General features: G+C 48.3%; 1 protein-coding gene, 2 non-coding genes and 1 pseudogene across 5 annotated transcripts in view; all 4 read right to left on the bottom strand.

Moving 5' to 3' along the window:
* Nucleotides 1–15607: 15607 nt before the first annotated feature.
* Nucleotides 15608–20276, bottom strand: LOC111523931 (annotated as a pseudogene). Its single transcript, XR_002725641.3, has 3 exons — nucleotides 19976–20276; nucleotides 18037–18236; nucleotides 15608–15826 (listed from the first exon to the last, which is right to left on the bottom strand). The product of XR_002725641.3 is annotated as an uncharacterized LOC111523931 (transcript).
* On the bottom strand, nucleotides 18331–18397 carry LOC111523958. Its single transcript, XR_002725649.1, has one exon. It is a non-coding gene; the product is annotated as a small nucleolar RNA SNORD52 (small nucleolar RNA).
* LOC111523959 lies at nucleotides 19851–19913 on the bottom strand. Its single transcript, XR_002725650.1, has one exon. It is a non-coding gene; the product is annotated as a small nucleolar RNA SNORD48 (small nucleolar RNA).
* A 4045-nt stretch (nucleotides 20277–24321) lies between the features above and the next one.
* LOC111523908 (heat shock 70 kDa protein 1) overlaps nucleotides 24322–26675 on the bottom strand; it is a 2564-nt gene continuing 210 nt past the window's right edge. Inside the window, exon 2 of one of the 2 annotated variants that reach the window (XM_026448115.1) lies at nucleotides 24322–26637. In XM_026448115.1, coding sequence (XP_026303900.1) covers nucleotides 24703–26628 — 1926 coding nt within the window. In that variant the 5' untranslated portion in view covers nucleotides 26629–26637 and the 3' untranslated portion in view covers nucleotides 24322–24702. The other variant, XM_026448116.1, reaches the window with a different exon arrangement.

Below are 26675 nucleotides of genomic sequence, written 5' to 3'. Positions count from 1 at the left end.
CAGGCGCCCGCCACCTCGCCAGGCTAGATTTTTGTATTTTTTTTTTTTTTAGTAGAGACGGGGTTTCACCGTGTTAGCCAGGATGGTCTCGATCTCCTGACCTCGTGATCCGCCTGTCTCGGCCTCCCAAAATGCTGGGATTACAGGCTTGAGCCACCGCGCCCGGCCAGCCTGACCTCTCTCTTGTAAGTTTCCCCATCAACCTTTCAACTGACAGTTTGATCCACACATGTTTTGTCTGATTCAGTTATTCTATGAGGGGTTGCAAAAAGGTGATTTTAAAATTCTATTTCTTCTTCATTTATTAGTTGGAATTCCTCAGTAAAAAGTTCACTGGCTGGGCGCGGTGGCTCATACCTGTAATGCTAGCACTTTCGGAGGCCGAGGTGGGCAGATCATCTGAGCTCAGGAGTTCGAGACCAGCCTGGCCAAGGTGGCAAAACTTCATCTCTTACTAAAAAAAATACAAAAATTAGGCCAGGTGCAGTGGCTCATGCCTGTAATCCCGGCACTTTGGGAGGCTGAAATGGGTGGATCACCTGAGGTCAGGAGTTTGACACCAGCCTGGCCAACATGGTGAAACCCTGTCTCTACTAAAAATACAAAAAATTAGCCAGGCGTGGTGGCGGACACCTGTAATCCCAGCTACTAGGAAGGCTGTGGCAGAAGAATCGCTTGAACCCAGGAGGCAGAAGGTTGCAGTGAGCCAAGATGGCACCATTGCACTCCAGCCTAGGAGAGAGAGCAAGACTCAGTCTCAAAAAACAAACAAACAAAACAAATACAAAAATTAGCCAGGCATGGTGGCACATGCCTGTAGTTCCAGCTACTCGGGAGGCTGAGGCACGAGAATCACTTGAGCCAGGAAGGTGGAGGTTTTCAGGGAGCTGAGATCACACCACTGCACTCCAGCCTGGGTGACAGAGGAAGACTTTGTCTCAAAAAAAAAAAAAAAAAAAAGGCTCATCAAGGCTATTTGGTTACCCTGATTACCCTGAAACATGGTTTATATAGGAAAGGTAAGATAAATGCTTAATTTTCCCCTTTCATTAGTGGTTTTGAGAGTAAACTGATGTAATACTTTGTCTTGGTCAGTAAACCACATTGTTACTTCATGGGACACACACAGAGGGCCTGTTGGAAGCAGGGGTAGAGCAAGATAGGTAATGTGGTTGGGGGGTTCGCCTTTGTAATGCAGATCACTAAACAGAGGTGAAGCAAGGAAGAATGGAGTGCAGCCTCTGCAGCAATTGGGATGTCAGCTGCATGTCTAACACCACTACAAACCAACCAGGCACAGTGGCTCATGCCTGTAATCTCAGTACTTTGGGAGGCTGATGTGGGAGGATCGCCTGAGGCCAGGAGTTTGAGATCAGCCTGGGCAACATAGTGAGACCCCATCTCCACAAAAAATAAAACTAAATGGGCATGGCGGTGCATGCCTGTAGTCCAAACTACTCAGGAGGCTGAGGCAGGAGGACCACTTGAGCCCAGGAGTTTAAGGCTGCGTAATCAATGATTGTGCCCCAGTCTGGGTAACAGAGTGGGAACTCTGTCTCTAAATAAATAAAGATAGCACATTTTACAAAGTTTTGCTGACAATTTTATTTATTGGAAATAGTGGAAGACAGGAAAGGACACTATGAGTGTCTGATCCATGAACTACTGCCTGGTAGAAACAGAAGTGCTGGGAGGCTTGAGAGAGAGACACGACCTTCCTGGCTAGGTGCGGTGGCTCAGATCTGTAATGCTAGCACTTCGGGAGACCAAGGCAGGATGATCAAATTCAAGGGCAGCCTGGGCAACATGTCCAGGTACCCCATGTCTAAAAAACTTAAAAATTAGCCAGGCATGGTAACACACACCTATAGTCCTAGCTACGTGGGAGGATGGCTTGATCTCTTTGACCCCAGGAGTTCCAGGCAGTAGTGAGCTATGATTGCACCACTGAACACCAACCTAGGTGACAGAGTGAGACCTCATCTCCAAAAAACCAAACCAAAACAAAAAACCTTCAAAAAAGAAAAAAAGCTTGACCTTCCCTCCCTCACCCTTCACAGACCCATGGCATCTGAAACGCTGGCGTTGGGGCCCCCCAGCATTAACAAGCCTTCTGGGTGATTTCTAATATGTTCAAGTTTGAAAACCAGGGTCAGAACTTTTAAACAAGTGCAAGTTTCCAGCTAAAATGAATCATATGTGCATCAAGGTTGCAGAAATAGTTGAAGAAACTTTTTTTCTCCAGCTTATTTTTTTCTTTTAAAACACAGGGAAGGGCCAGGCGCAGTGGCTCATGCCTGTAATCCCAGCACTCTGGGAGGCCAAGGCGGGCAGATCATGAGGTCAGGGGTTCTAGACCAGCCTGGTCAACATGGTAAAACCCCATCTCTACTAAAAATACAAATATTAGCCAGATGTGGTGGCACGTGCTTATAATCCCAGCTACTCAGGAACCTGAGGCAGGAGAATCACTTGAACGTGGGAGGCGGAGGTTGCAGTGAGCCGAGATTGTGCCACTGCACTCCAGTCTGGGCGACAGAGCAAGACATTTCAAAAACAAACAAACAAAAACACACACACACACATACACAGGAAAGATTGGGAGAAGTGGCAGAAGACTGAAAGGGGAAAGAACTTGTTTGTACCAATGGGACAAAGTGGGCCGACTCCGGGCACACTACTTATGAGTTAGCTCTACTCTGTGAGGAAACTTTTTTATTTTTTATTTATTTATTTATTTATTTTTGAGATGGAGTCTCGCTCTGTTGCCCAGGCTGGAGTGCAGTGGTGCAATCTTGGCTCACTGCAACCTCCACCTCTCTGGTTCAAGCAATTCCCCTACCTCAGCCTCCTAAGTAGCTGGGATTACAGGTGCCTACCACCATGCCCAGCTAATTTTTTGGTATTTTTAGTAGAGAAGGGGTTTCACCATGTTGGCCAGACTGGTCTCGAACTCCTGACCTCAGGCAATCTGCCCGCCTTGCCCTCCCAAAGTGCTGGGATTACAGGCATGAGCCATCGCACCCAGCCAAGGAAATTTTTTTTTTAATAATAAGTTATTTAAAAATTGGGGCAAGTCGACTGGGCACGGTGGCTCACGCCTGTAATCCTAGCACTTTGGGAGGCTGAGGCAGGGGATCACTTGAGGTCAGGAGTTCGAGACCAGTCTGGCCAACATGGTGAAACAGTGTCTCTACTAAAAATACAAAAAATTAGCCAGGTGTGGTGGCAGGCACCTATAAGCCCAGCTACTCAGGAGGCTGAGGCAGGAGAATCGCTTGAACCTGGGAGGCGGAGGTTGCAGTGAGCTGAGATCGTGCCACTGCACTCCAGCCTGGGCTACGAGCGTGACTCTGCCTACAAAAAAAAGAAAAAAAAAATCGGGGTAAGTGGTATCAATCTAAGATATAATAATTAAAAAGGTCAGAATCTAGGCTGGGCACTGTGGCTTACAATGTCTCACACCTGTAATTCCAGCACTTTGGGAAGCAGAGGCAGGCAGATCACCTGAGGTCAGGAGTTCAGGACTATCCTGGCCGACATGATGAAACCCCGTCTCTCCTAAAAATACAAAAATTAGCTGGGCGTGGTGGGTCATGCCTGTAGTCCCAGCTATTCAGGAGACTGAGGAAGGAGAATCGATTGAACCCGGGAGGCAGAGGTTGCAGTGAGCCGCGATCGTACCACTGCACTCCAGCCTGGGAGACAGAGCAAGACTCTGTCTTAAACAAACAAACAAACAAAAAAGGTGAGAATCTAGTGTTGTTGTCTTTGTTTTAGAGATGGAGTCTTGCTATGTTGCACCAGGTTAGATTCAGACTCCGAGGTTCAAGGGATCCTCCTGCCTTAGCCTCCTAGAGTAGCTGGGACTGCAGGCAGGTACCACTGTGCCAGGCTTAGAATCTAGTTTAAAGAGTTTATCCAAGTGCAAATGTTGAGGAAGTGGTCCACTTAGAGGCACAGATTCCAAAGAATAGAAGTCCGTGTTCGAAAGTGTAGAAGTTTGGGATCATTTATACAAACATAGAGTTTATGGAAGCTTAGCAGAATTTCAACACCATTTTATAGTAAGGTTTATTGCATAGTTACAATGATCTGATTAGTCAACTTTTTTTTCTTTTTGGGTGGGGAGGGAAAGGTGTTTTTTACATTCCACACTGAAGATGCAATAGTCATGGGATCTTGGCTGCCATCTGGTCTCAGTCAGTTATGGGACAATAAAAGAGGCAGTTAATCTACAACAAAGCTCAGTGATTGGAAAGGAGGTCGCATTACAGAACAAGAGCAATGAGGAAGACAGTCTATAAGAAGCAGAATTGCAAACATGCTACATGACTCAGGCTCCAAGGCTTAACTTCCCCCTTGGCATAAACTTAAGAGACCTGAAGTTTTGTTTTCTTTTTACAGTGGACTTTGCAAATCATAGCCTGGTGAGTACCCGCTGGATCAGGAGCCAAAATCTAGCATGAAACCCCTTCCCCAACATCCCCTTACACCTTGCACGGCCCTCCTTCCCTTCACACATCCATCCCCACTCCCAGCCCCTTTCCTTAAGATCAAACTAGCTGAGGCTGTTTCTGTCTTCTCAGCTGTCCCTTAAACAAGGGAAAGAGATAGTAACAATGAACACCGACCTGAACAGCAAATACCAGGGACCAGGGACCATGGATACGTTTTTGCTAATGTAATCCTTCCAACCAAAAGTCATGACAAGGAAGGAATAGGAAAAAATCAATAACTTTTTTAAATTATTTTTTTGAGACAGGGTCTTACTCTGTCACCCAGGCTGGAGTGCAGTAGCATGATCACAGCTCACTGCAACCTTGACCATCTGGGTTCAAGCAATCCTCTCATGTCAGCCTCCTAAGTAGCTGGGACTACAGGCACGTGCCACCAAGCCCAGCTAATATTTTTATTTTTGTAGAGACAGGGCCCCACTATGTTGCCCAGGCTGGTCTTAAACTCCTGGGCTCAAGTGATCCTCAACCACTCCACCCACTCGGCCCCCCAAAGTGCTAGAGTTAGAGGCCTGCCCACCCATAGCCATCTAATAATTTTTGCCCAAAAAAGGATTGGGAAGAAAGATCAAAACAAAGGCTTGGACATCTTTTCAACAACAACAACAACAACAAAACACAACAGACTCAAATTATCATAGTAGAAGTATAGGTCTTCCTTTTCCTAATATTTTGGGACTTTTTTTTTTTTCTTTCTTTTTTTTTTTTTTTTTTGAGACAGAATCTTGCTTTGTTGCCCAGGCAGGCTGGAGTGCAGTGGTGTGATCTCGATTCACTGCAACCTCCGCATCATGGGTTCAAGTGATTCTCCTGCCTCAGCCTTCTGAGTATTTGGGATTATAGGTGCCCATCACCATACCAGGCTAATTTTTTGTGTTTTTAGTAGAGATAGGTTTTCACCATGTTGACCAGGGTGGTCTCTACTAAAAATACAAAAATTAGCTGGGTGTGGCGGCATGCACCTGTAGTCTCACACTACTTGGGAGGCTGAGGCAGGAGAATCGCTTGAACCCGGGAGGCAGAGGTTGCTGTAAGCCAAGATCACGCCACTGCACTCCAGCCTGGTGACACAGCAAGACTCTGTCTCAAAAAAAAAAAAAGGCCAGGCATGGTGGCTTATGCCTGTAATCCCAGCATTTTGGGAGGCCGAGGCGGGTGGATCACCCGAGGTCAGGAGTTCGAGACCAGCCTAGCTAACACGGTGAAACCCCTGTCTCTACGAAAAATACAAAAATTAGCCAGGCATGGTGGTGCATGCCTGTAATCTCAGCTACTCAGGAGGCTGAGGTAGGAGAATCACTTGAACCCAAGAGGGGAAGGCTGAAGTGAGCCGAGATCATGCCACTGCACCCCAGCCTGGACAACGGAGAGAAACTCTGTCTCAAAAAAAAAAAAAAAAAAAAATTCTGTTTAAAAATACAAAATTAGCTGGGCATGGTGGCATGGTGACACATACCTGTAATCCCATCTACTCAGGAGGCTGAGGCAGGAGAATCACTTGAATCCAGGAGGTGGAGGTTGCAGAGAGCCGAGATCACACCACTGCATTCCAGCCTGGGCAACAAGAGCAAATCTCCATCTCAGAAAAAAGGTGGCTAGAGGCAGTGGCTCATGCCTGTAATCCCAGTATCAGTACTTTGGAAGTCCAAGATGGGTAGATCACTTGAGCCCAGGAGTTTGCGACCAGCCTGGAAACAACATGGCAAGACCTCATCTCTACAAAAAATTTAAAAATTAGCTGGGGCAGAGGCCCACACCTGTCGTTTCAGCTACATGGGAGACTGAGGTGGGAGGATCACTTGAGCTCAAGAGGTAGAGGCTGTAGTGAACCAAGACCACACCACTGCCCTCAAACCTGGGCGACAGAGCAAGACCTTGTCTCAAAAACAAACAAACAAGAAACCCACAGCACATTAGGTCAGATACTTTTATAAAAAATTTTTTTAGGCTGGGCACAGTGGCTCACGCCTGTAATCCCAGCACTTTGGGAGGCCAAGGTGGGTGGATCACGAGGTCAGGAGATCCAGACCATCCTGGCTAACACAGTGAAACCCTGTCTCTACTAAAAATACAAAAAATTAGCTGGACGTGGTGGCGGGTGCCTGTAGTCCCAGCTCGGGAAGCTGAGGCAGGAGAATGGAGCGAACCCGGGAGGCAGACCTTGCAGTGAGCTGAGATGGCACCACTGCACCCCAGCCTGGGCAAGAGAGCAAGACTCTGTCTAAAAAAAAATTAGAGTGAAAAAATAAAAAGACTGATGAGTCTGTGTTTCACAAAAACTCTCCAAACTCCCAAACTGTTTTAAACTTTTTCCTCTAACCCTCAGCCCCATTCACACACACACTTTTTTTTTTTTTTTTTTGAGACAGAGTCTTGCTCTGTCGCCCAGGCTGGAGTGCAGTGGCGCAATCTCAGCTCACTGCAATCTCTGCCTCCCAGGTTCACACCATTCTCCTACCTCAGCCTCCTGAGTAGCTGGGACTACAGGTGCATGTCACCATACCTGGCTAATTTTTGTATTATTAGTAGAGATGGGGTTTCACCATGTTGGTCAGGCTGGTCTCAAACTCCTGACCTCGTGATCTGCCTACCTCGGCCTCCCAAAGTACTGGGATTACAGGTGTGAGCCACTGCACCCGGCCTAAACTTTTTTTTTTAATTTTTTTTGAGACAGAGTCTCGCTCTGTCACCCAGGCTAGAGTACAGTGGCACAATCTCGGCTCACTGCAACCTCTGACTCCGGGGTTCAAGTAATTCTCCCGCCTCAGACTCTCAAGAGTAGCTGGGATTACAGGTGTTCACCACCACACCCAGCTAATTTTTGTATTTTTAGTAGAGATGGGGTTTCTCCATGTTGGCCAGGCTGGTCTCGAACTCCTGACCTCAGGTGATCCACCCGCCTTGGCCTCCCAAAGTGCTGCGATTACAGGCATGAGCCACTGTGCTAGACAACACACTTCTTTTAAAGACAGGGTCTCACTCTGTCACCCAGCCTGGAGTGCAGTGGTGCAGTCATAGCTCACTTCAGCCTTGACCTCCCAGGCTCAAGCAAACCTCCTCCTCAGCCTTGCGAGTAGTTGGAACCACAGGCACGTGCCACCACACCTGCTAATTTTTGTATTTTTTTGAAGACATGAGGTCTCGCCATGTTGCCCAGGCTGGTCTTGAACTCCTGGGCTCAAGCAATCCACCAACCTCGGCCTTCCAAAGTGCTGGGACTACGGGTGTGAGCCATGGTACCTGGTCTGAATATTAAGGGATATTAGGGAATTAAATTTACTTTTTTCAGGTATAATAGTATTGTGAATATGCAGATAAACATCCTTATTTTTTGGAGATGCATGCTCACATACAAAGGGATAAAATGTCATAATCTCTTTAATATACTTTTAAATGATCCTACCAAATATAAGTACATACACATGCTAACATCATTGTTTGCCAATTTTCTTTTTTCTTCCTTTTAGAGACAGGGTCTTGGTCTGTCACACAGGCTGGAGAGCAATGAGTGGCACAATCATGGCTCTCTGTAGCCTCGACCTTCTGGGCTCAAGCGATCCTTCCATCTCAGCCTCCCAAGTAGCTGGGACTACAGGTGCTTGGGACTACAGCTAATTTTTTAATTTGGTAGAGAAGCAGTCTCCACCCAGGCTGGCCTCAAACTCCTGCACTCAAGCACTCCTTCTGCCTTGACCTCCCAAAGTGCTGGGATTACAGACATTAGCCACCACGCCTGACCAAAACTTTTAAAAGTTTTTTTTTGTTTTATGACAGTTCCTCTGCCTCTTTTAGAGGAAATCAACCCAGTGTGGAGCACAGGTATTCCCTGTGTGGCACTAGGAGACAGGACTTGCTCCCTGTTTCAAGGTGGTACCAGCTAATGCTGCAAGGCCCTTTGAAGAAGGCTGCCCCTTCCAGTTTATTATCTGCCATCAGTAAATAACTGGGGATTATCAGCTGACATCTTTATCTTCACTACATTCTTTAGAGTTTAAGACAGGCAACAGCCAGCCTAGAATGTGACCCACTTCCACCTGAGGTTCACCCGACTGGGGGCAATAAAGTTTAACATTTCAAGAGTCAGCAGGTACTTTAACCCTTAGGATAATTTGTTTCTTTATATAGTCTTTGGAAAATGACACAACAATTACAAAAAAAAAAACAAAAAAAAAAAAAACAAAAACGCCAGGCATGGTGGCTCAGGAGGCAAAGGCTGCAGTGAGCCAAGATGACGCCAGTGCACTCCAGCCTGGGCAACACAGCGAGACCCTGTCCCCCACAAAAAAAAAATAATGGGAAAGTAGAAGGCTAATGAAAAGAAAGTACTACAATAAACAAACTAACAGATGGACCTGAGATGCCAAAAACCATGTACCCCTGTATGCCATTGGGCAGCAGAGTTCATGATGGGTCTGTGGCTGTTCTGACTGCAGGTAACACATCCACGTAACAAAGTAGGCCGGGCACAGTGGCTCACGCCTGTAACCCCAGCACTTTGGGAGGCTGAGGCAGGCGAATCACAAGGTCAACACCAACCTGACCAACAGGGTGAAACCTCGTCTCTAGTAAAAATATAAAAATTAGCCAGACGTGGTGACGTGCACCTGTAATCCCAGCTACTCAGGAGGCTGAGTCAGGAGCATCGCTTGAACCTGGGAGGCATAGGTTGCAGTGAGCTGATATCATGCTACCGCACTCCAGCCTGGGCAACAGAGCAAGACTCCATCTCAAAAACAAAACAAACAAACAAAAAAAACAACTCTGGAGTTGGAGCATCTCATTCCATCCTTCATGTTTCAAAACTTCCTTTTCATGTCACCTCTGATTTCTCTGCTCCACATTATGGATTATTTCTCCCTCCAACTCACTAATTCTGTAGTTGGTCTGCTGTTTATCTTGTTTATTGTATATCTTTTTTTTTTTTTCTAAGAGATGGGGTCTTGCAATATGTTTTTTTAGAGATGGAGTCTGGAACTCCTGGGCTCAGGTGATCCTCCCACCTTGGCCTCCCAAAGTGCTGGGATTACAGGCATGAGTCACCACACCCAGCCCCCAAGCTATGTTCTTAAGATACTAAGAAATATTTCAGATGTGCAGAAATAAGAAATGAGAGACCAGGCACATTACATATGTATACATACTAGTATGTAATGTTTACATACTACCAGTATGTAAACATACGTTAATTTTACATACTACTAATATGTAAACATTACATACTACTAGTTGTTGGTTTGTTTTTTTGAGACAGTCTCACGCTGTTGCCCAGGCTGGAGTGCAGGGGTGCAATCTCGGCTCCCTGCAACCTCCACCTCCTGGGTTCAAGCAATTTTCATGCCTCAGCCATCAGAGTAGCTGAGATTACAGGCGTGCACCACCACACTTGGCTAATTTTTGTATTTTTAGTAGAGACGGGGTTTTGCCATATTGGCCAGGTTGGTGTCAAACTCCTGGCCTCAAGTGATCCACCTGCTTCGGCCTCCCAAAGTGTTGGAATTACAGGCGTGAGACAGCGCACCCGGCCCCAAAAGATTTTAAGGTTTTTTCTGGGCTCTAGAATTTCCTCACAGCCCAAATGATGCAAATTCCATCCATAAGTTGTTGGTGCAGGTTTGGGTGTATCCCACAAAGCCTGCAGCTCTGACTCTGGTCAATGGATAGAAATTTTACTCCTTGAACACTGACAAAAGAGCTCTAAGCAGCTCCTGGGTTTCTGTAGTGTGGCTGAAGCAGAGTAGAGATGGGGTTTCACCATGTTGGCCAGGCTGGTCCCGAACCCAACCTCAGGTGTAGAAGATGAGGTCAGAAAGTTGATGGAGCTAGACTGGGAGGACCTTGTTGGGTGGCCCTTGTAAGATGGAGTCTTTTACTCTGAGTGAAATGGCAGCTATTACAGGATCTTCAGAAGAGGGGAGACATGACATGACTCCTGATTTGGAAGGAACCTTCTGGCTGCTGTGTGGAGAGAGCCTGTAACAGGGCAAAAGTGGAAGCCAGGAGACCAGGTAGGAGACAGTTGCGGTTGTCTAGGTAAAAGCCAATGGTGGCTCCCACCAGGATGGAGTACCAGTAAAGGTGTGAGACACAGATCCTGGTATCATTTCTAAGGTAGAGACAGTATGATTTGCTGACAAATTAGACGTAGCATGTGAGAACAGGAGTCAGGCAGATTCCAAGGGTCTGGCCTAAGCAACTGGCAGGTAGAGGTGTCACCTCGAGGGCCAGCACACTGGCCAGTGGGTAAGGATTCCAAGGATTCCTGTCTCCCATTTCTGTGGGGAGACAGACTGAGGCCAAGCCTTAGGAGGCTCACTGCCTACAGTAGCTGAAGTAGCAGGCCAGTCTCTATTAGAGTAACTGCAAGCTGGGGAGTTCAGCCTAGGGGGCTGGGAAGGAGGACTGTTTATTACTGAAGTTGCTCCACTCCTGGTATGGAAATGGGGCCTAAAGAAATGAGGAAAATAGCATTTTGGGGTTGAGGTCTTTCAGCATCACCACTGCGAGGGAAAAGAAGTTCACATGACCATCTTCACCATGGCTGTAGCTCAGTCTTACACTCTAAACCTGGAATGGCACCCACCACACGGGAGGATTTGGACCATACAAAGGGCGGGGGAATGCAGAAGAGACCCTTGGGGACAAGAAATGACACCAACAAAGCTGAGTGTGGTGGCATATGCCTGTTGCCCCAGCTACTGAGGAAGCTGAGGTAGGAGGATCACTTGAGCCCAGGAATTCAAGTCAGACCTGGGCAACAGAGCATGACTCTATCTCTTCATTTATTTATTTAGAGACAAGTCTCACTCTGTTGCCCAGACTGGAGTGCAGTGGCACAATCATGGCTCACTGCAGCCTCAACTTCCAGGGCTCAAGCAATTCTCCCACCTCAGTCTCCCAAGTAGTGGAACCACAGGCATGCCAGCACACCTGGCTAATTTTTAAATTTTTTTGTAGGAACTAGATTTCACCGTGTTGCCCAGGCAGACTGGTCTCAAAAACTCCTGGGTTCAAGAGATCTGCCCACCACTGCCTCCCAAAGTGCTGGGATTGCAGGCATGAGCCACCGCACTAGGCATCTTTTTTGTTAGAGACGGGATAGGCCGGGCTTCGTGGCTCAAGCCTGTAATCTCAGCATTTGGGGAGGCCAAAGCAGGTAGATCGTTTGAGTTCAGGAGTTAGACACCAGTCAGGCAATATAGTGAAATCTTCACTGTATAAAAAATTTAAAAATTAGCTGGGCATGGCCAGGCACAGTGACTCACCTGTAATCCCAGCACTTTGGGAGACTGAGGCAGGCAGATCACAAGGTCAGGAGATCGAGACCATCCTGGCTAACATGGTGAAACCCCGTCTCTATGTAAAATACAAAAAAATTAGCCAGGCATGGTGGCTGGCGCCTATAGTCCCAGTTACTCAGGAGGCTGAGGCAGGAGAATGGTGTGAACCCGAAAGGTGGAGCTTGCAGCGAGCTGAGATCGTGCCACTGCACTCTAGCCTGGGTGACAGAGCAAGACTCCGTCTCAAAAAAAAAAAAAAAAAAAAAAAAATTAGCTGGGCGTGATGGAGCACCTGTAGTTCCAGCTACTTGGGGAGGCTGAGGTGGGAAGATCACTTGAGCCCAGGAGGTCAAGGCTGCAGTGAGCTGCAATCTTGCCAGTGTACTCAAGCCTGAGCAACAGAGTGACACGCTGTCTCAAAAAGAAGAGAGGGTATGCCGGGTGCAGTGGCTCACATCTATAATCCCAACACTTTGGGAGGTGGGTGGATCACTTGGAGTCAGGAGTTTGAAACCAGCCTGGCCAACATGGTGAAACCCTATCTCTACTACTCAAAAAATAAATAAAAATAAAAAAGAGGTTATCTATTTACAAATGAGGAAATTGTTATGGGAATGACTGAGGAACTTAGCCAAAGTTAACCTAGCAGTAAGTGTTCAGTCTGGCTCCTAAATCTTTTTGAAACAGTGTCATTCTGTCACCCAGGCTAGAGTGCAGTGGTACCATCTTGGTTCACTGCAGCCTCCACCTCTCAGGTTCAAGCGATTCTCATGCCTCAGCCTCCTGAGTAGCTGGGATTACAGGTGCATGCCACCATGCCTGGTTAACTGTATGTATGTATGTATGTATGTATGTATGTATATATTTTGAGACGTAGTTTTATTCTTGTTGCCCAGGCTGGAGTGTTAATGGCACAATCTCAGCTCACTGCAACCTCTGCCTGCCAGGTTCAAGTGATTCTCCTGCCATCAGCCTCCTGAGTAGTTGGGATTACAGGTGCATGCCACCACACCTGGCTAATTTTTTTTTTTTTTTTTTTTTTTTGTATTTTTAGTAGGGACAGGGTTTCGTCATGTTGGCCAGGCTGGTCTTGAACTCCTGACCTTAGGTGATCCACCCGCCTTGGCCTCCCAAAGTGCTAAGATTACAGGCGTGAGCCACCACACCCGTCCCTAGTTATATTTTCTGTACAGGCAGGGTTTCGTCATGTTGGCCAGGCTGGTCTCAAACTCCTGGCCTCAAGTCATCCACTTGCCTCAGCCTCCCAAAGTGCTGGGATATAGGTGTGAGGCACCACGCCAGGCTGGGCTCCTGAATCTTGACCAGTCCCTTATACTTCCTCTGTGATACTGTCATTTTAAATAGTCAAATGTCATACAAATAGAACTCCTGATATATACTACCCAGACATACACAGCTTATAAAGATACATTCTGAAGGTTTTTTTTTCTTTTTGAGATGGAGTCTCGCTTTGTCACCCCTGCTGGAGTGCAGTGACACAACCATGGCTCACTGCAACCTCTGCCTCCTGTGTTCAAGCAATTCTCCTGACCCAGCCTCTATAGTTCAGCAGCTGAGATTAGACACATGCTACGATGCTTCGCTAGATTTTTGTATTTTTAGGGGAGACGAAGTTTCACCATGTTGGCCAGGCTGGTCTTGAACTCCTGACCTCATGTGATTTGCTCGCCTCAGCTTCCCAAAGTGCTGGAATTACAGGCATGAGCCATCTCACCTGGCCGGAAGTCATTTTTTTTTTTTGAGATGAAGTCTCCCCCTCTTGTTGCCCAGGCTGGAGTGCAGTGGCACGATATCGGCTCACTGCTACCTCCACCCCCCAGGTTCAACAATTCTCCCGCCTCAGCCTCCCCAGTACCTGGGACTACAGGCACACGCCACCACCGCTAATTTTCACATTTTTATTAGATACGGGGTTTTACCACATTGGCCTGGCTGGTCTCCAACTCCTGACCTCGTGATCCACCCACCTTGGCCTCCCAAAGTGCTGGGATTACAGGCGGGAGCCCGGCCCTTTTTTTTTTTTTTTTTTTTTAATAGAGATGGGGTTTCACCACGTTGGCCAGGTTGGTCCCAAACCCCTGACCTCAGGTGCAGTCTGCCTCAGCTGCAATTACAGGCATGAGCCACCATGCCAGATCCTGAAGTTTTTTATGTCCACAGATATGTCTGGAAGGGTGGACTTCAAATGAACTACAGGAAAATACATGAACAACAAAAAAAGTTGCATGCCAGACATGGTGGCTCTGGCCTAGAATCCTAGCACTCACTTTCAGACACCGAGGCTGGCAATCACCTGAGTTCGGCAGACCAGCCTGACCAACATGGAGAAACCCGTCCCTACTAAAAATACAAAAAACTAGCTGGGCACGGTGGCGGGTGCCTGTAGTCCCAGCTACTCAGGAGGCTGAGGCAGAAAAATGGCGTGAACCTGGGAGGCAGAGGTTGCAGTGAGTCGAGATCGCGCCACTGCACTCCAGCCTGGGCAACAGAGCGAGACACCATCCCAAAAAAAAAAAAAAAGAAAAATGTTGTCTCCTGTGTCTGGTGGATCATTCCATGTTTATAAAGTTCAAAAGATATACAAAATTAAAATGATATATTGTTTAGGAATGCACTCAGTAAAACTACTAAGAAAAGCCAGAGGATATGCCCAGTTAATTTTCCAAGTAGGAAGAAGAAAAAGTGAAATTGAATCACACAGGTTTGCTTCAAAGTTATTGGTAATGTTCCAACTGGGCACATTACTTGAGGTCAGGAGTTCAAAACCACCCTGGTCAATATGGTGAAACCCCCATCTCTTTAAAATAAGGTGTGTAGCTGTAGCCCCAGCTACTGGGAACGCTGAGGCACGAAAACCACTTGAACCCAGGAGGGACAGGCTGCAGTGAGCCGAAATTGCACCACTATAATATTCCAGCCCAGGTAACAGGGTCTGTCTCCAAAAAAAAAAAAGGGTGGCTAATTATCTAGCCGTGCAGATACTTCACAATCATCAAAAAAGCTAAAATTCGGCCAGGCTCAGTGGCTCATGCCTATAATCCCAACACTTTGGGAGGCTGAGGCAGGCGGATGGTTTAAGGTGGGTGAACCACCTGAGATCAGGAGTTTAAGACCAACCTGGCCAACATGGTGAAACCTTACCTCTACTAAAAATACAAAAACTAGTTGAGGGAGGTGGCAGGTGCCTGTAATTCCAGCTACTCAGGAGGCTGTGAGGCAGGAGAATCACTTGAACTCAAGACGCAGAGGTTACAGTGAGGTGAGATTTTACCATTGCCCTCTAGCCTGGGCGACAAGCGAAACTCCACCTCCCCTCCACCAAAAAAAAAAAAAAAAAAAAACCCTCAAATGACTGTCAAAAGTCTAGTGTATTATACATAATACTGTGTCACCCAACCAGGAATCTCTAATATTAGGGTTAAGGTCGGGTACAGCCTAACTCTTAGCATTAACTTACAGGGCTTCACCTTTCACTTAATTTTTTTTTTTTTTTTGAGACGGCTGACTGGAGTAGTGGCATGATCTCCAACTCCCTGGTTCAAAGCCATTCTGCCGCCTCAGCCTCCCGAGTAGCTTGGGATTACAAGGCATGCATCACCACGCCCAGGTAATTTTTGTATTTTTTTTTAGTAGAGATGGGGTTTCACCATGTTGGCCAGGATAATCTCCATCTCCTGACCTTGTGACCCACCCACCTCGGCCTCCCAAACTGCTGGGGTTACAGGTATGAGCCACCGTGCCCAGCCCCCTTAATCTTTTTGTACCTTTTCACTGAGACCAAACCATGTCTTGTTTACTTTAAAATGTTTTATTATAATTATTTTGATAAAAGCAAATACTTGTATATAAGACAAATATAGGAAATAGAAGCTCTCTACTTGAAGTGCCCCCTAATTTTCAGGCATTCTTCCCCCAATAAGGTGACAGCTGCTCACACAGGGTAATACAGGAAAGTTGTCAGTTCTTAGGATCTGCCCAGCACCATGTAGAAGATATTGTGTCAGCAAATTCCTGAAAATTCATAAAAAGAACATTAGAACCATATAGGATGTACCAATAAAAATGAACGATTTCATGTCCTTTGCAGAAACATGGATGCAACCAAAGGCCGTGATCCTCAGGTGAATCAATACAGAACAGAAAACCAGATACCGTATGTTCTTACTTGCAAGTGGGAGCTAAACGTTGAGTATACATTGAACCCAAGTAACGAAACTGCACATAATACCCCCTAAATCTACAAAAGCTGAGGTTGGGCATGGTAGCTCACGCCTGTCAATTCCAACACTTTGGGAGGCCAAGGCAGGAGAATCACTCGAGCCCAGAAGTTTGAGACCCAGCTTGAGCACCATAGTAGGACCCCATATCTACAGTTTTTTTTTTTTTTTCGAGACAGAGTTTCACTCTTGTTGCCCAGGCTGGAGTGCAATGACACGATCTCAGCTCACCACAACCTCTGCCTCCCAGGTTCAAGCAATTCTCCTGCCTCACCCTCCGTAGTAGCTGGGATTATAGGCATGTGCCACCACTCCCGGCTAATTTTGTATTTTTAGTAGAGATGGGATTTCTCCATGTTGGTCAGGCTGGTCTCGATCTCCCGACCTCAGATGATCCACCCACCTCAGCCTCCCAAAGTGCTGGGATTACAGGTGTGAGCCACCACACCCGGCCAGATTTTGTTTTTTGAGATGGAGTCTTGCTCTGTCACCCAGGGTGAAGCGCAACGGTGCCATATCAGCTCACTGCAACCTCCACCTCCCAGGTTCAAGCTACTCTCCTGCCTCAGCCTCCTAAGTAGATTACAGACAGGCACCTGCCACCACGCCCAGCTAATTTTTGTATTTTTAGTAGAGACAGGTTTTCACCATATCGGCCAGGCTGGTCTTCAACTCCTGACTTCAGGTGATCCACCCACCTCAGCCTCCCAAAGAGGCAGCGATTACAGGCATGAGGCACCGCACCCATCCTCAAAATTTTTTTAAAAAAATTAGCCAGGGATAGGCTGGGCGAGGCTTGCAGTGAGCCGAGATCGCCCCAGTGCATTCCAGCCTGGGCGACAGAGACTTGTCTCAAAAAAAAAAAAAAAATTAGTCAGAGATAGTGGTGCATGCCTATAGTCATTAGCTACTCCAAGGGTGAGGTGAGAGGCGAGCTTCCACCCAGGAGGTTGAGGCTGCCGTGAGCTGTAATTGTAGCGGCTCAAGCCTGTAATCCCACCACTTTGGAAGGCCGAGACGGGTGGATCACGAGGTCAGGAGATCGAGACCATCCTGGCTAACCCAGTGAAACTCCGTCTCTACTAAAAAAATACAAAAAAAAAACTAGCCGGGCGAGGTAGCAGTCGCCTGCAGTCCCAGCTACTCGGGAGGCTGAGGCAGGAGAATGGCGTAAACCCGGGAGGCGGAGCTTGCAGTGAGCTGAGATGCGGCCACTGCACTCCAGCCCGGGCGGCAGAGCGAGACTCCATCTCAAAAAAAAACAAAAAATTCAAATATTAGCCGGGCCTGGTGGTGCATGCCTGTAATCCCAGCTACTTGGGAAGCTGAGGCAGGAGAATTGCTTGAACCTAGGAGGCAGAGGCTGTAAGCAAGCTGATATGGCATACCATATCATGACAAGAGTGTACCACTGCATTCCAGCCTGGATGACAGAGCGAGTCCCAAAAAACACACAAAACATGTTGGGGTGGGGCACAGTGGCTCACTGAGGCAGGAGTTGAAGACCAGCCTGTGCACAAAGTGAGACCCTGTAATACAGTTTAGATCTGTCTCCCCACCAAATCTCATATTGAATTGTAATGGATCACTGGGATGGATTCTTCATGAATGGCTTAAGTACCATCCTGTTGATGCTGTGCTCGTGACAGTCAGTTCTCGAGAGATCAGTTTATTAAAAAGGTGAGGAAACTCCCCGCCATTGCTGCTGCTCTGGCCTGCTACATCCCTACTTTCCTCTCTACCTTATGCAATATAAAGTATGATGAGGCCTCCCCAGAGGCTGAGCAGATGCCAGCACCATGCTTTACGTACATCCTGCAGAACCATAGCCAATCAAACCTCATCGTGTAAGTAACTGGCCATAAAAACATGAATTACAGGAGATTCTAGGCAGGATGAGGGTGGATCAGGTGGGTTCAAAGATCCTCAGAGAAAAGCTCAGAGACTCTAGTCCAACCAGATCATCATTACCACTCCGACTGAGCCAAAACAAAGGATACTCACCATAGCAACGAAGGAGAACAGGCATGGCTCTCCACCTCTCCCAGCCTGAAGGTCAAGTCGTAGGAATCACTGTCTAAGCATGACAGCCATACAAAGCTTCTTTCCACGAGGGGGAGGTTCCAAACCTTAGGCCTTCACTCAGGTTAGTGCAGAATCTGTGAAGGAGCATTGTCCCTGGCTGGGCTTCCAGAGCTCACATTCTAACAAGGTGAAAACAAGACAATTTGAGAATAAGCAGAATTATGGCTCTTCCATTGGTCCCTCTTAGAAACCCAAGTATCCAGTTCCCTAAATGAGTCAGAACTTAGTTTTGACATCATGACCAGCATCAGAGACTCTAGTCTGTGAAATCATCATTCCCAATTAGGGAGATCTGGATCAAGGGAAGCCCTTCTGGAAAGAGATCTATCTAGTACATTCAAAGAAAACACAACAGTCCCAATATATATTGGTCTAACAAATGAGTCCAAGAATGGACGTTAGAAAGGGAGTAGTAGAAAGTAATTTAAAACTGCAGAGAACAGCTCCTTTGGGAAGTCTCAGTGTACTCCTAGTTTACAGTAGAAATGAGTGGAGAAGTCAGGTCAGCCTTCAACAAAAACACGGGGATTTATTAAAACGTAAAAATACAGACCAGGCAAGGTGGCTCACGCCTGTAATCCCAGCACTTTGGGAGGCCGAAGCAGGTGGATCACCTGAGTTTGAGACCAGTCTGACCAACATGGAGAAACCCCGTCTCTACTAAATACAAAATTAGCAGGGAGCCGTGGCACATGCTTGTCATCCCAGCTACTCGAGAGGCTGAGGCAGGAGAATCGCCTGAACCCAGGAGGCAGAGGCTGCAGTAAGTGTAGATCATGCCACTGTACTCCAGCCTAGGCAACAGAGTGAGACTCTCCCCCCCGGTCCCCCAAAACAGTAAAAACACAACGTTGTTGTCAAAAGGAAAATGATGTAAACCAAAAAGTAGTCTCTAGAAAGTCACCAACACCAGGCGCAGCGACTCACCCCTGTAATTCCAGCACTTAGGGTGACAGAGGCAGGACGACTGTTTGAGCCCAGGAGTTGAGACCTGGACAACATGGTAAAAGCCCGTTTCTGTTAAAAAAAAAAAAACTAAACATTAGCCAGGCGTGGTGGTAGCACGTGCCTGCAGTCCCAGGAGGCTGAGGTGGAAAGACCACTCGAGCCCTGACGGCGGATGCTGCAGGGAGATCCTGGTATTGCGCTCCAGCCTGGGCGACGGAGCAAACAGTCTCAAAAACAAAATAGCAAAAACAAATTAAAGGAAGTCACCAGCTGTGGTACGCGGATAGCTCAAAAAAGAAAAAAGTGGCAGGGCGCAATGGCTCACGAGGTCAGGAGATGGAGACCATCCTGACCAACACGGTGAAACCCCTTCTACTAAAAATACAAAAATTAGCCGAGTGTGGTAGGGCAGGCCTGTAGCCCCAGCTAGTCGGGAAGCTGAGGCAAGAAAATCGACTGAACCCGGGAGGCAGAGGCTGCAGTACTGTGTTCTTGCCACTACTGCACTCCAGCCAGGGGGACTGGGAGGCTGTCTCAAAAAAAAAACGGGGGGGGGGGCAGGAAGGAGCATAATGCCCCAGGAAGGAAAGCCTGCTTGGGAACAAAGCTTTCCCAAGAGACACTCAGAAGGCTCTCGCACCTAATACTCACCTTTACTCAAGGATAACACAGCGATGAACGTCTTACAATTCCTAACGGGGAAATGAAACACAGGAACAAAAGATTAGAGATCTTGGCCATGAACTCCTCGTTGAGCCCGGTCTAGGAATGTTGGACCGAGGGGCGGTCAGAGCGCTGCGGTGATGGCGTCAGCGACACGCTCAGAGTCACCTGGGGTCATCATCACTCCCCTCCTCTCCCCGGCTGACCGCCACCCCCATTTTACAATCACTCGCACAACCCCACTCACAGGTGTGATGTCGCGATTAGTCAGCAGAGGCTGTGGCGCCGCTAGCCGAATTCCAAGGAGAGGCACCAGGAACTCTATAGTGTGCAACGGTAGTTCACCCAGCTCGACTGGGGACCGCGCTCTCCTCCCTCGGCCAGGCCGCGACGTACCCGCCCGCTGGCTGCTGCGCAAAGGCAGGGCAGGCCATTGGGATTCCCTGCTCCCCCTCACTAAACAACCGGGCCTGCAGCAGGCGGTAGAAAAACATTACAGCTCCTCTTCCAGCAACCCACACGCCCACTCCGCAGAAAGGACTAAAACGGTGAGGCCGGGGCTATTTATAGCGGCGCCGGGTCGGGGGCCTGACGGATATGGCTGTTTTCTTATCTGCCTGGCTAAACGAGCGGCATTTTCCCCATTGTTCATCCACATAGAACTACAACAAAGTGAAAGAAAGGCCAGGAAAGTATGTTTCACCCCCTTCTGGGCAAATATTCTGAGATGCTTTCTGAATTTTGAAAAACAAAAAACAGGGACCTGTCTGGCCAGGCAGAAGAAAGTCCCTGGCGCCAGCAGGCCAGCGCCAGCCGGATGCTGTTCATAAGCTGCTTCCCAGGAGCCCATGGTCGGTTAATGACTTTGGGACTCCGCCCGAGCGCGCGCGCAGCTGCGCCAGTTTAGGGTCCAGCTGCCCCAGCTTAGGGTCCACATGCCCCAGTTTAGGGTCCAGCTACCCTGACACTCCGCACTCCGTTCACCCAGCGAAATCTGAATTCGTCTCCCAGCTGGATCCCGCAAACTGTCAGGCCCCTTAAGCTTCAATTAAACAAAACAAAACAAAAACCAAAAACACAAAAGCCGGGTCGGGCGTAATAGGTCACTCCTGTGATCTCAACACTTCGGACAGGCCTAGGCAGAGGATCACTTGAGGCCCGGAGTTCGAGACCAGCCTGGGCAAATAGTGACACCCAACCCCCGTCTCTCTTTTTTAAAAAAATAAATAACAGTATTTTTGAAACTCATAAATCATTTCAAATCCCACCTTTCTGGACCCTTTCCTATCGCCCTCATTTATAAACGTGTATGATGTTTGGTGATGCGTGTTGTGTGTGTTGGTATCTTTTTCTTCATCTTTTTTTTTTTGAGACGGAGTGTCGCCCAGCCTGGAGTGCAGTGGGGCGATCTCGACTCACTGCAATCTCCGCTTCCTCGGTTCAAGCGATTTTCCTGCCTCGGTCTCCCAAGTAGCGGGGATTACAGGTGCACACCACCGTGCCTGGCTAATTTTTATATTTTTAGTAGAGTCAGGATTTCACCATGTAAGCCAGGCTGGTCTCGAACTCCTGACCTCAGGTTATCTGCCTGCCTAGGCCTCCACAAAATGCTGGGATTATAGGCGTGAGCCACCAAGCCCATCCTGATTTGGAGCAGGTATCTCTAGGCTCAGTTTTGGGGAGGAAGTGTTAGGGACACCTAGCTGATATGTCAGGAAGAACACCTTCAGGAAAGGCTTGTGTGAGAGGACAACCCATTACTGTAATCTCAGCTTTATGCTGTGCAGCCTTTCTCTCCTTTCCTCATAAATTTGCTATTTTTTAGAGTATTCATGAAAAAGGACAAAGAGGCTACTGTTCATAAAATCTAGGGTAAAACCATCATTTAGAACCGGACACGAACTACTAAATGCCAACAATATTCAGGCAGGCAGTGGGGAAAAAAATCTTTGGCTCCTAAACCATCACTTGTTGCTCTCTAATTTGACCTTGGATGCAGCTCAAGTGACCACTTCCATATGCTAAATTGTCAAAAAGGTTCTAGAATACCTAATATAGAGGAGAATGGGATGAGGATTACGGAGGTGATACAAAGAACCTGACTCATCTTTCCTTTACCGCCATAGCCCCAAACTCTCCTTCCTCTGGACCCTCACTTGGATAATTGCAGCTAGGGTGACCATAGCTGAAAATGTTAGTCTACCTCACAGTTCTGCTCAAAACGATCTTAGAACTTTTGAAGTGAGGCTATTCAGACAAAATACTTCATTGTAAAAGGAGGCAACAAAAGCTAAATTAGTCTAAATCATTTGACTTTGTCACCCAAGTTGGGATTTGCAGAGCCATAGTGTGAACCTCCACTTCATTGTTGCTGTTTTGCCCATCCCGCAAGTTTTATTTTTTATTTATTTTATCTTTTTTTTTTTTTGAGATGCAGTTTTGCTCTTGTTGCCCAGGCTGGACTGCAGTGGTGTGATCTCAGCTCACGGCAACCTCCACTTCCCAGGTTCAAGCAATTCTCCTGCCTCAGCCTCCGTAGTAGCTGGGATTACAGGGATTTGCCACCAAGCCCAGCTAATTTCTTTTTTTTTTTTTTTTGACATGCAGTCTCTAGCCCAGGCTGGAGTACGCTGGCATGATCTTGGCTCACTGCAACCTCCACCTCCCGAGTTCAAGCAATTTTCCTGCCTCAGCCTCCCCAGTGGCTGGGATTATAGGTATCCACCACCATGCCCAGCTAATCTATTGTTTTTTTTTTTTTTTTTAGTAGAGACGGGGTTTCGCCATGTTGGCCAGGCTGGTCTTGAACTCCTGACCTCAGGTGATCCACCAGCCTCGGCCTCCCAAAGTGCTGGGATTAACAGGCATGAGCCATGACGCCCAGCCAGCTAATTCTATTGTTTTTTGTGGAGATGGGGTTTCGCCATGTTGGCCAGGCTGGTTTTGAACTCCAGACCTCAAGTGCTCCGCCTGCCTCAGCCTCCCTAAATTCTGGGATTATAGGCATGAGCCATCGCACCTGGCCCATTTGATTTTTAAATTCTTTTTGTAAATTGACAAACTTTAGTTGTATATATTAGGTACAAAGTAGTCATTAACTATTAACACAATATGGAGTAATTAAATCAAGCTAATTAACGTATCACTGCAAATACTTTTGTGATAAGAACATTTGAAATTTTTTTTTCTTTATTTTTATTTTTTTGAGATGCAGTCTCGCTCTGTTGTCCAGGCTAGAGTGCAGTGACGTGATCTCAGTGCAGCTTCTGCCTCCCAGGTTCAAGCAATTCTCCTGTCTCAGCCTCCTGAGTAACTGGGGCTACAGGTGTGCGCTGCCATGCCCAGCTGAATTTTGTATTTTTAGTAGAGACGGGGTTTCACCATGTTGGCCAGGATGGTCTTGATCTCCTGACCTTGTGGTCCACCCGCCTCGGCCTCCCAAAGTGCTGGGATTACAGGCATGAGCCACTGTGCCCGGCCACATTTGAAATTTTGAAATATACACTATTAACTATTTTCACCATGCCATGCAATATATACCGCCCCCCCAAAAAAAAACAAAAACACAAAAACAGGCAGGGCACAGTGGCTCACGCCTATAATCCCAGCACTTGGGGAGGAACAGACAAGGGGATCGCTTGAGCTGAAGAGTTCGAGACCAACCTGGGCAACACAGCAAGACTTGGTCTCTACAAAATGCAAAAAATTGGCCAAGCATGGTGGCACATACCTGTAGACCCGCTACTCAGGAGGTCAAGGTGGGAGGATTGCTTGAACCCAGGAGTTTGAGACTACAGTGAGCTCTACTGTGCTTCAGCCTGGGTGACAGAGCAATATCCCGTTTCAAAAAAAAAAAAAAAATACAACTCATTCCTCCTGTCTGATCTTGCACATCTCCCCATTCCCCCATCCCACAGCCCTTGCTAACCACCACTTCTTCTCTGAGTTCTACTGTTTAGATTCCACATATAAATGAATATGAGCCGAGGTCAGGAGATTGAAACCATCCTGGCTAACACGGTAAAAACCCGTCTCCACCAAAAGTACTAAAAATTAGCCAGGCGTGGTGGCACGCGCCTGTAGTCCCAGTTACTCAGGAGGCTGAGGCAGAAGAATCGCTTGAACCTGGGAGGCGGAAGTTACAGTGAGCCGAGATCGTGCCACTGCACTCCAGCCTGGGCGACAGAATGAGAGTGAGACTCTGTCTCAAAAAACCAAAAATAAAAGTGACCTTTTTTTTTTTTTTTTGTGGACTCCGCTCACTAAGTGCAAGAGGGAGAGAAAACCACCATGATCCCCTCTCAGCACCATCCCTCCCTCCTCGCTCCCGTTAACCCGCCTCAACCACCCCTCCAACACCCTTTTGAAGCTGCCATCCCTACTTTTCCCTGAAACAAGCCCCACTCTAATCAAGACGGGCACCTGCAATTTCTCTTAAGGCCCACAATTAAGCCCTAACAAAAATATGTGTAGCCCTAACTCCTACACGTATAACTCCTCAGAAGTACTGTCCTTTTCAGACTATAAAGATAGATGGAATTCAGACACTATCCCTCCCCAAATATCCATTATCTTCACATATAAACAGACAAGAACAAGTTTAACATTTTATTTTTCATATTTAAGTAAACAAATTACAAAAACATACATTCCCAGCCTTTGTAGTGTTTTCCCAAAGCAAAAAAAAAAAAAAAAGAAAGAAAGGAAGAAATCCCGTACAGAAGGTGGCAGTGTTGATTCATTTAAAGGGAACGAAACACCCTTACAGTATCAACATTAAATGCAAAGAATTCTAATGAACATATTGGTTGTACTACAAAAATAATGAAGCCAGCTAATTACCATCAGGATACAACTTTACAAAGAAGTGAAGCAGCAAAGAGCTGAAGCAGAAATGACATAGGAAAACAGCAGCAAAGTCCTTGAGTCCAAACAGTCCACCTCAAAGACAAACATAATAAAGAACGAAGGTCCCTAATCCACTTCCTCAATGGTGGGGCCTGACCCAGATCCTCCCTTGGGACCCTGAGCCCCGAAGCCGCCAGGCCCGGGACCACCCGCACCCTGGTACAGTCCGCTGATGATGGGGTTACACACCTGCTCCAGCTCCTTCCTCTTGTGCTCAAACTCGTCCTTCTCGGCCAAGGTGTTGGCATCCAGCCACGAGATGACCTCTTGACACTTGTCCAGCACCTTCTTCTTGTCCGCCTCGCTGATCTTGCCCTTGAGCCCCTCATCCTCCACGGCGCTCTTCATGTTGAAGGCGTACGACTCCAGGGCGTTCTTGGCTGACACCCTCTCGCGCTGCACCTCGTCCTCCGCTTTGTACTTCTCTGCCTCCTGCACCATGCGCTCGATCTCCTCCTTGCTCAGGCGGCCCTTGTCGTTGGTGATGGTGATCTTATTGGCCTTGCCGGTGCTCTTGTCCGTGGCCGTGACGTTGAGGATGCCGTTGGCATCGATGTCGAAGGTCACCTCGATTTGGGGCACGCCCCTGGGGGCCGGAGGGATGCCGCTCAGCTCGAAGCGCCCCAACAGATTGTTGTCCTTCGTCATGGCCCTCTCGCCCTCGTACACCTGGATCAGCACCCCGGGTTGGTTGTCGGAGTAGGTGGTGAAGATCTGCGTCTGCTTGGTGGGGATGGTGGAGTTGCGTTTGATCAGGGCAGTCATCACGCCCCCGGCCGTCTCCAGCCCCAGCGACAGCGGAGCCACGTCCAGCAGCAGCAGGTCCTGCACGTTCTCGGACTTGTCCCCCATCAGGATGGCCGCCTGCACCGCCGCCCCGTAGGCCACAGCCTCGTCGGGGTTGATGCTCTTGTTCAGGTCGCGCCCGTTGAAGAAGTCCTGCAGCAGCTTCTGCACCTTGGGGATGCGGGTAGAGCCCCCGACCAGGACCAGGTCGTGGATCTGGGCCTTGTCCAGCTTGGCGTCGCGCAGAGCCTTCTCCACGGGCTCCAGGGTGCTTCGGAACAGGTCCGAGCACAGCTCCTCGAACCTCGCCCTGGTGATGGACGTGTAGAAGTCGATGCCCTCAAACAGGGAGTCGATCTCCAGGCTGGCCTGGGTGCTGGACGACAGGGTCCTCTTGGCCCTCTCGCAGGCAGTGCGCAGCCGCCTCACCGCTCGCTTGTTCTGGCTGATGTCCTTCTTGTGTTTTCTCTTGAACTCCTCCACGAAGTGGTTCACCAGCCTGTTGTCAAAGTCCTCCCCACCCAGGTGGGTGTCCCCGGCCGTGGCTTTCACCTCGAAGATGCCGTCGTCGATCGTCAGGATGGACACGTCGAAAGTGCCCCCGCCCAGGTCAAAGATGAGCACGTTGCGCTCCCCCTTGCCCGTTCTGTCCAGGCCGTAGGCGATGGCCGCCGCCGTGGGCTCGTTGATGATCCGCAGCACGTTGAGCCCCGCGATCACCCCCGCATCCTTGGTGGCCTGGCGCTGCGAGTCGTTGAAGTAGGCCGGCACGGTGATCACCGCGTTGGTCACCGGGTAGCCCAGGTACGCCTCGGCGATCTCCTTCATCTTGGTCAGCACCATGGACGAGATCTCCTCGGGGTAGAATGCCTTGGTCTCCCCCTTGTAGCTCACCTGCACCTTGGGCTTGTCTCCGTCGTTGATCACCTGGAAAGGCCAGTGCTTCATGTCCGACTGCACCACCGGGTCGCCGAACTTGCGGCCGATCAGCCGCTTCGCGTCAAACACGGTGTTCTGCGGGTTCAGCGCCACCTGGTTCTTGGCCGCATCCCCGATGAGCCGCTCGGTGTCTGTGAAAGCCACGTAGCTGGGGGTGGTGCGGTTGCCCTGGTCGTTGGCGATGATCTCCACCTTGCCGTGCTGGAACACCCCCACACAGGAGTAGGTGGTGCCCAGGTCGATGCCGATCGCCGCGGCTTTGGCCATGCCGATGCCCTGCTGTCTGCTCCGCTCTGAGATTCGGGACTGGAAAC

Source organism: Piliocolobus tephrosceles, chromosome 5, assembly GCF_002776525.5.
Source record: "Piliocolobus tephrosceles isolate RC106 chromosome 5, ASM277652v3, whole genome shotgun sequence".
NCBI lineage: Eukaryota > Metazoa > Chordata > Mammalia > Primates > Cercopithecidae > Piliocolobus > Piliocolobus tephrosceles.
Note: the sequence above shows the minus strand (reverse complement) of the source record. Positions and strands in the feature narration are given on the sequence as shown.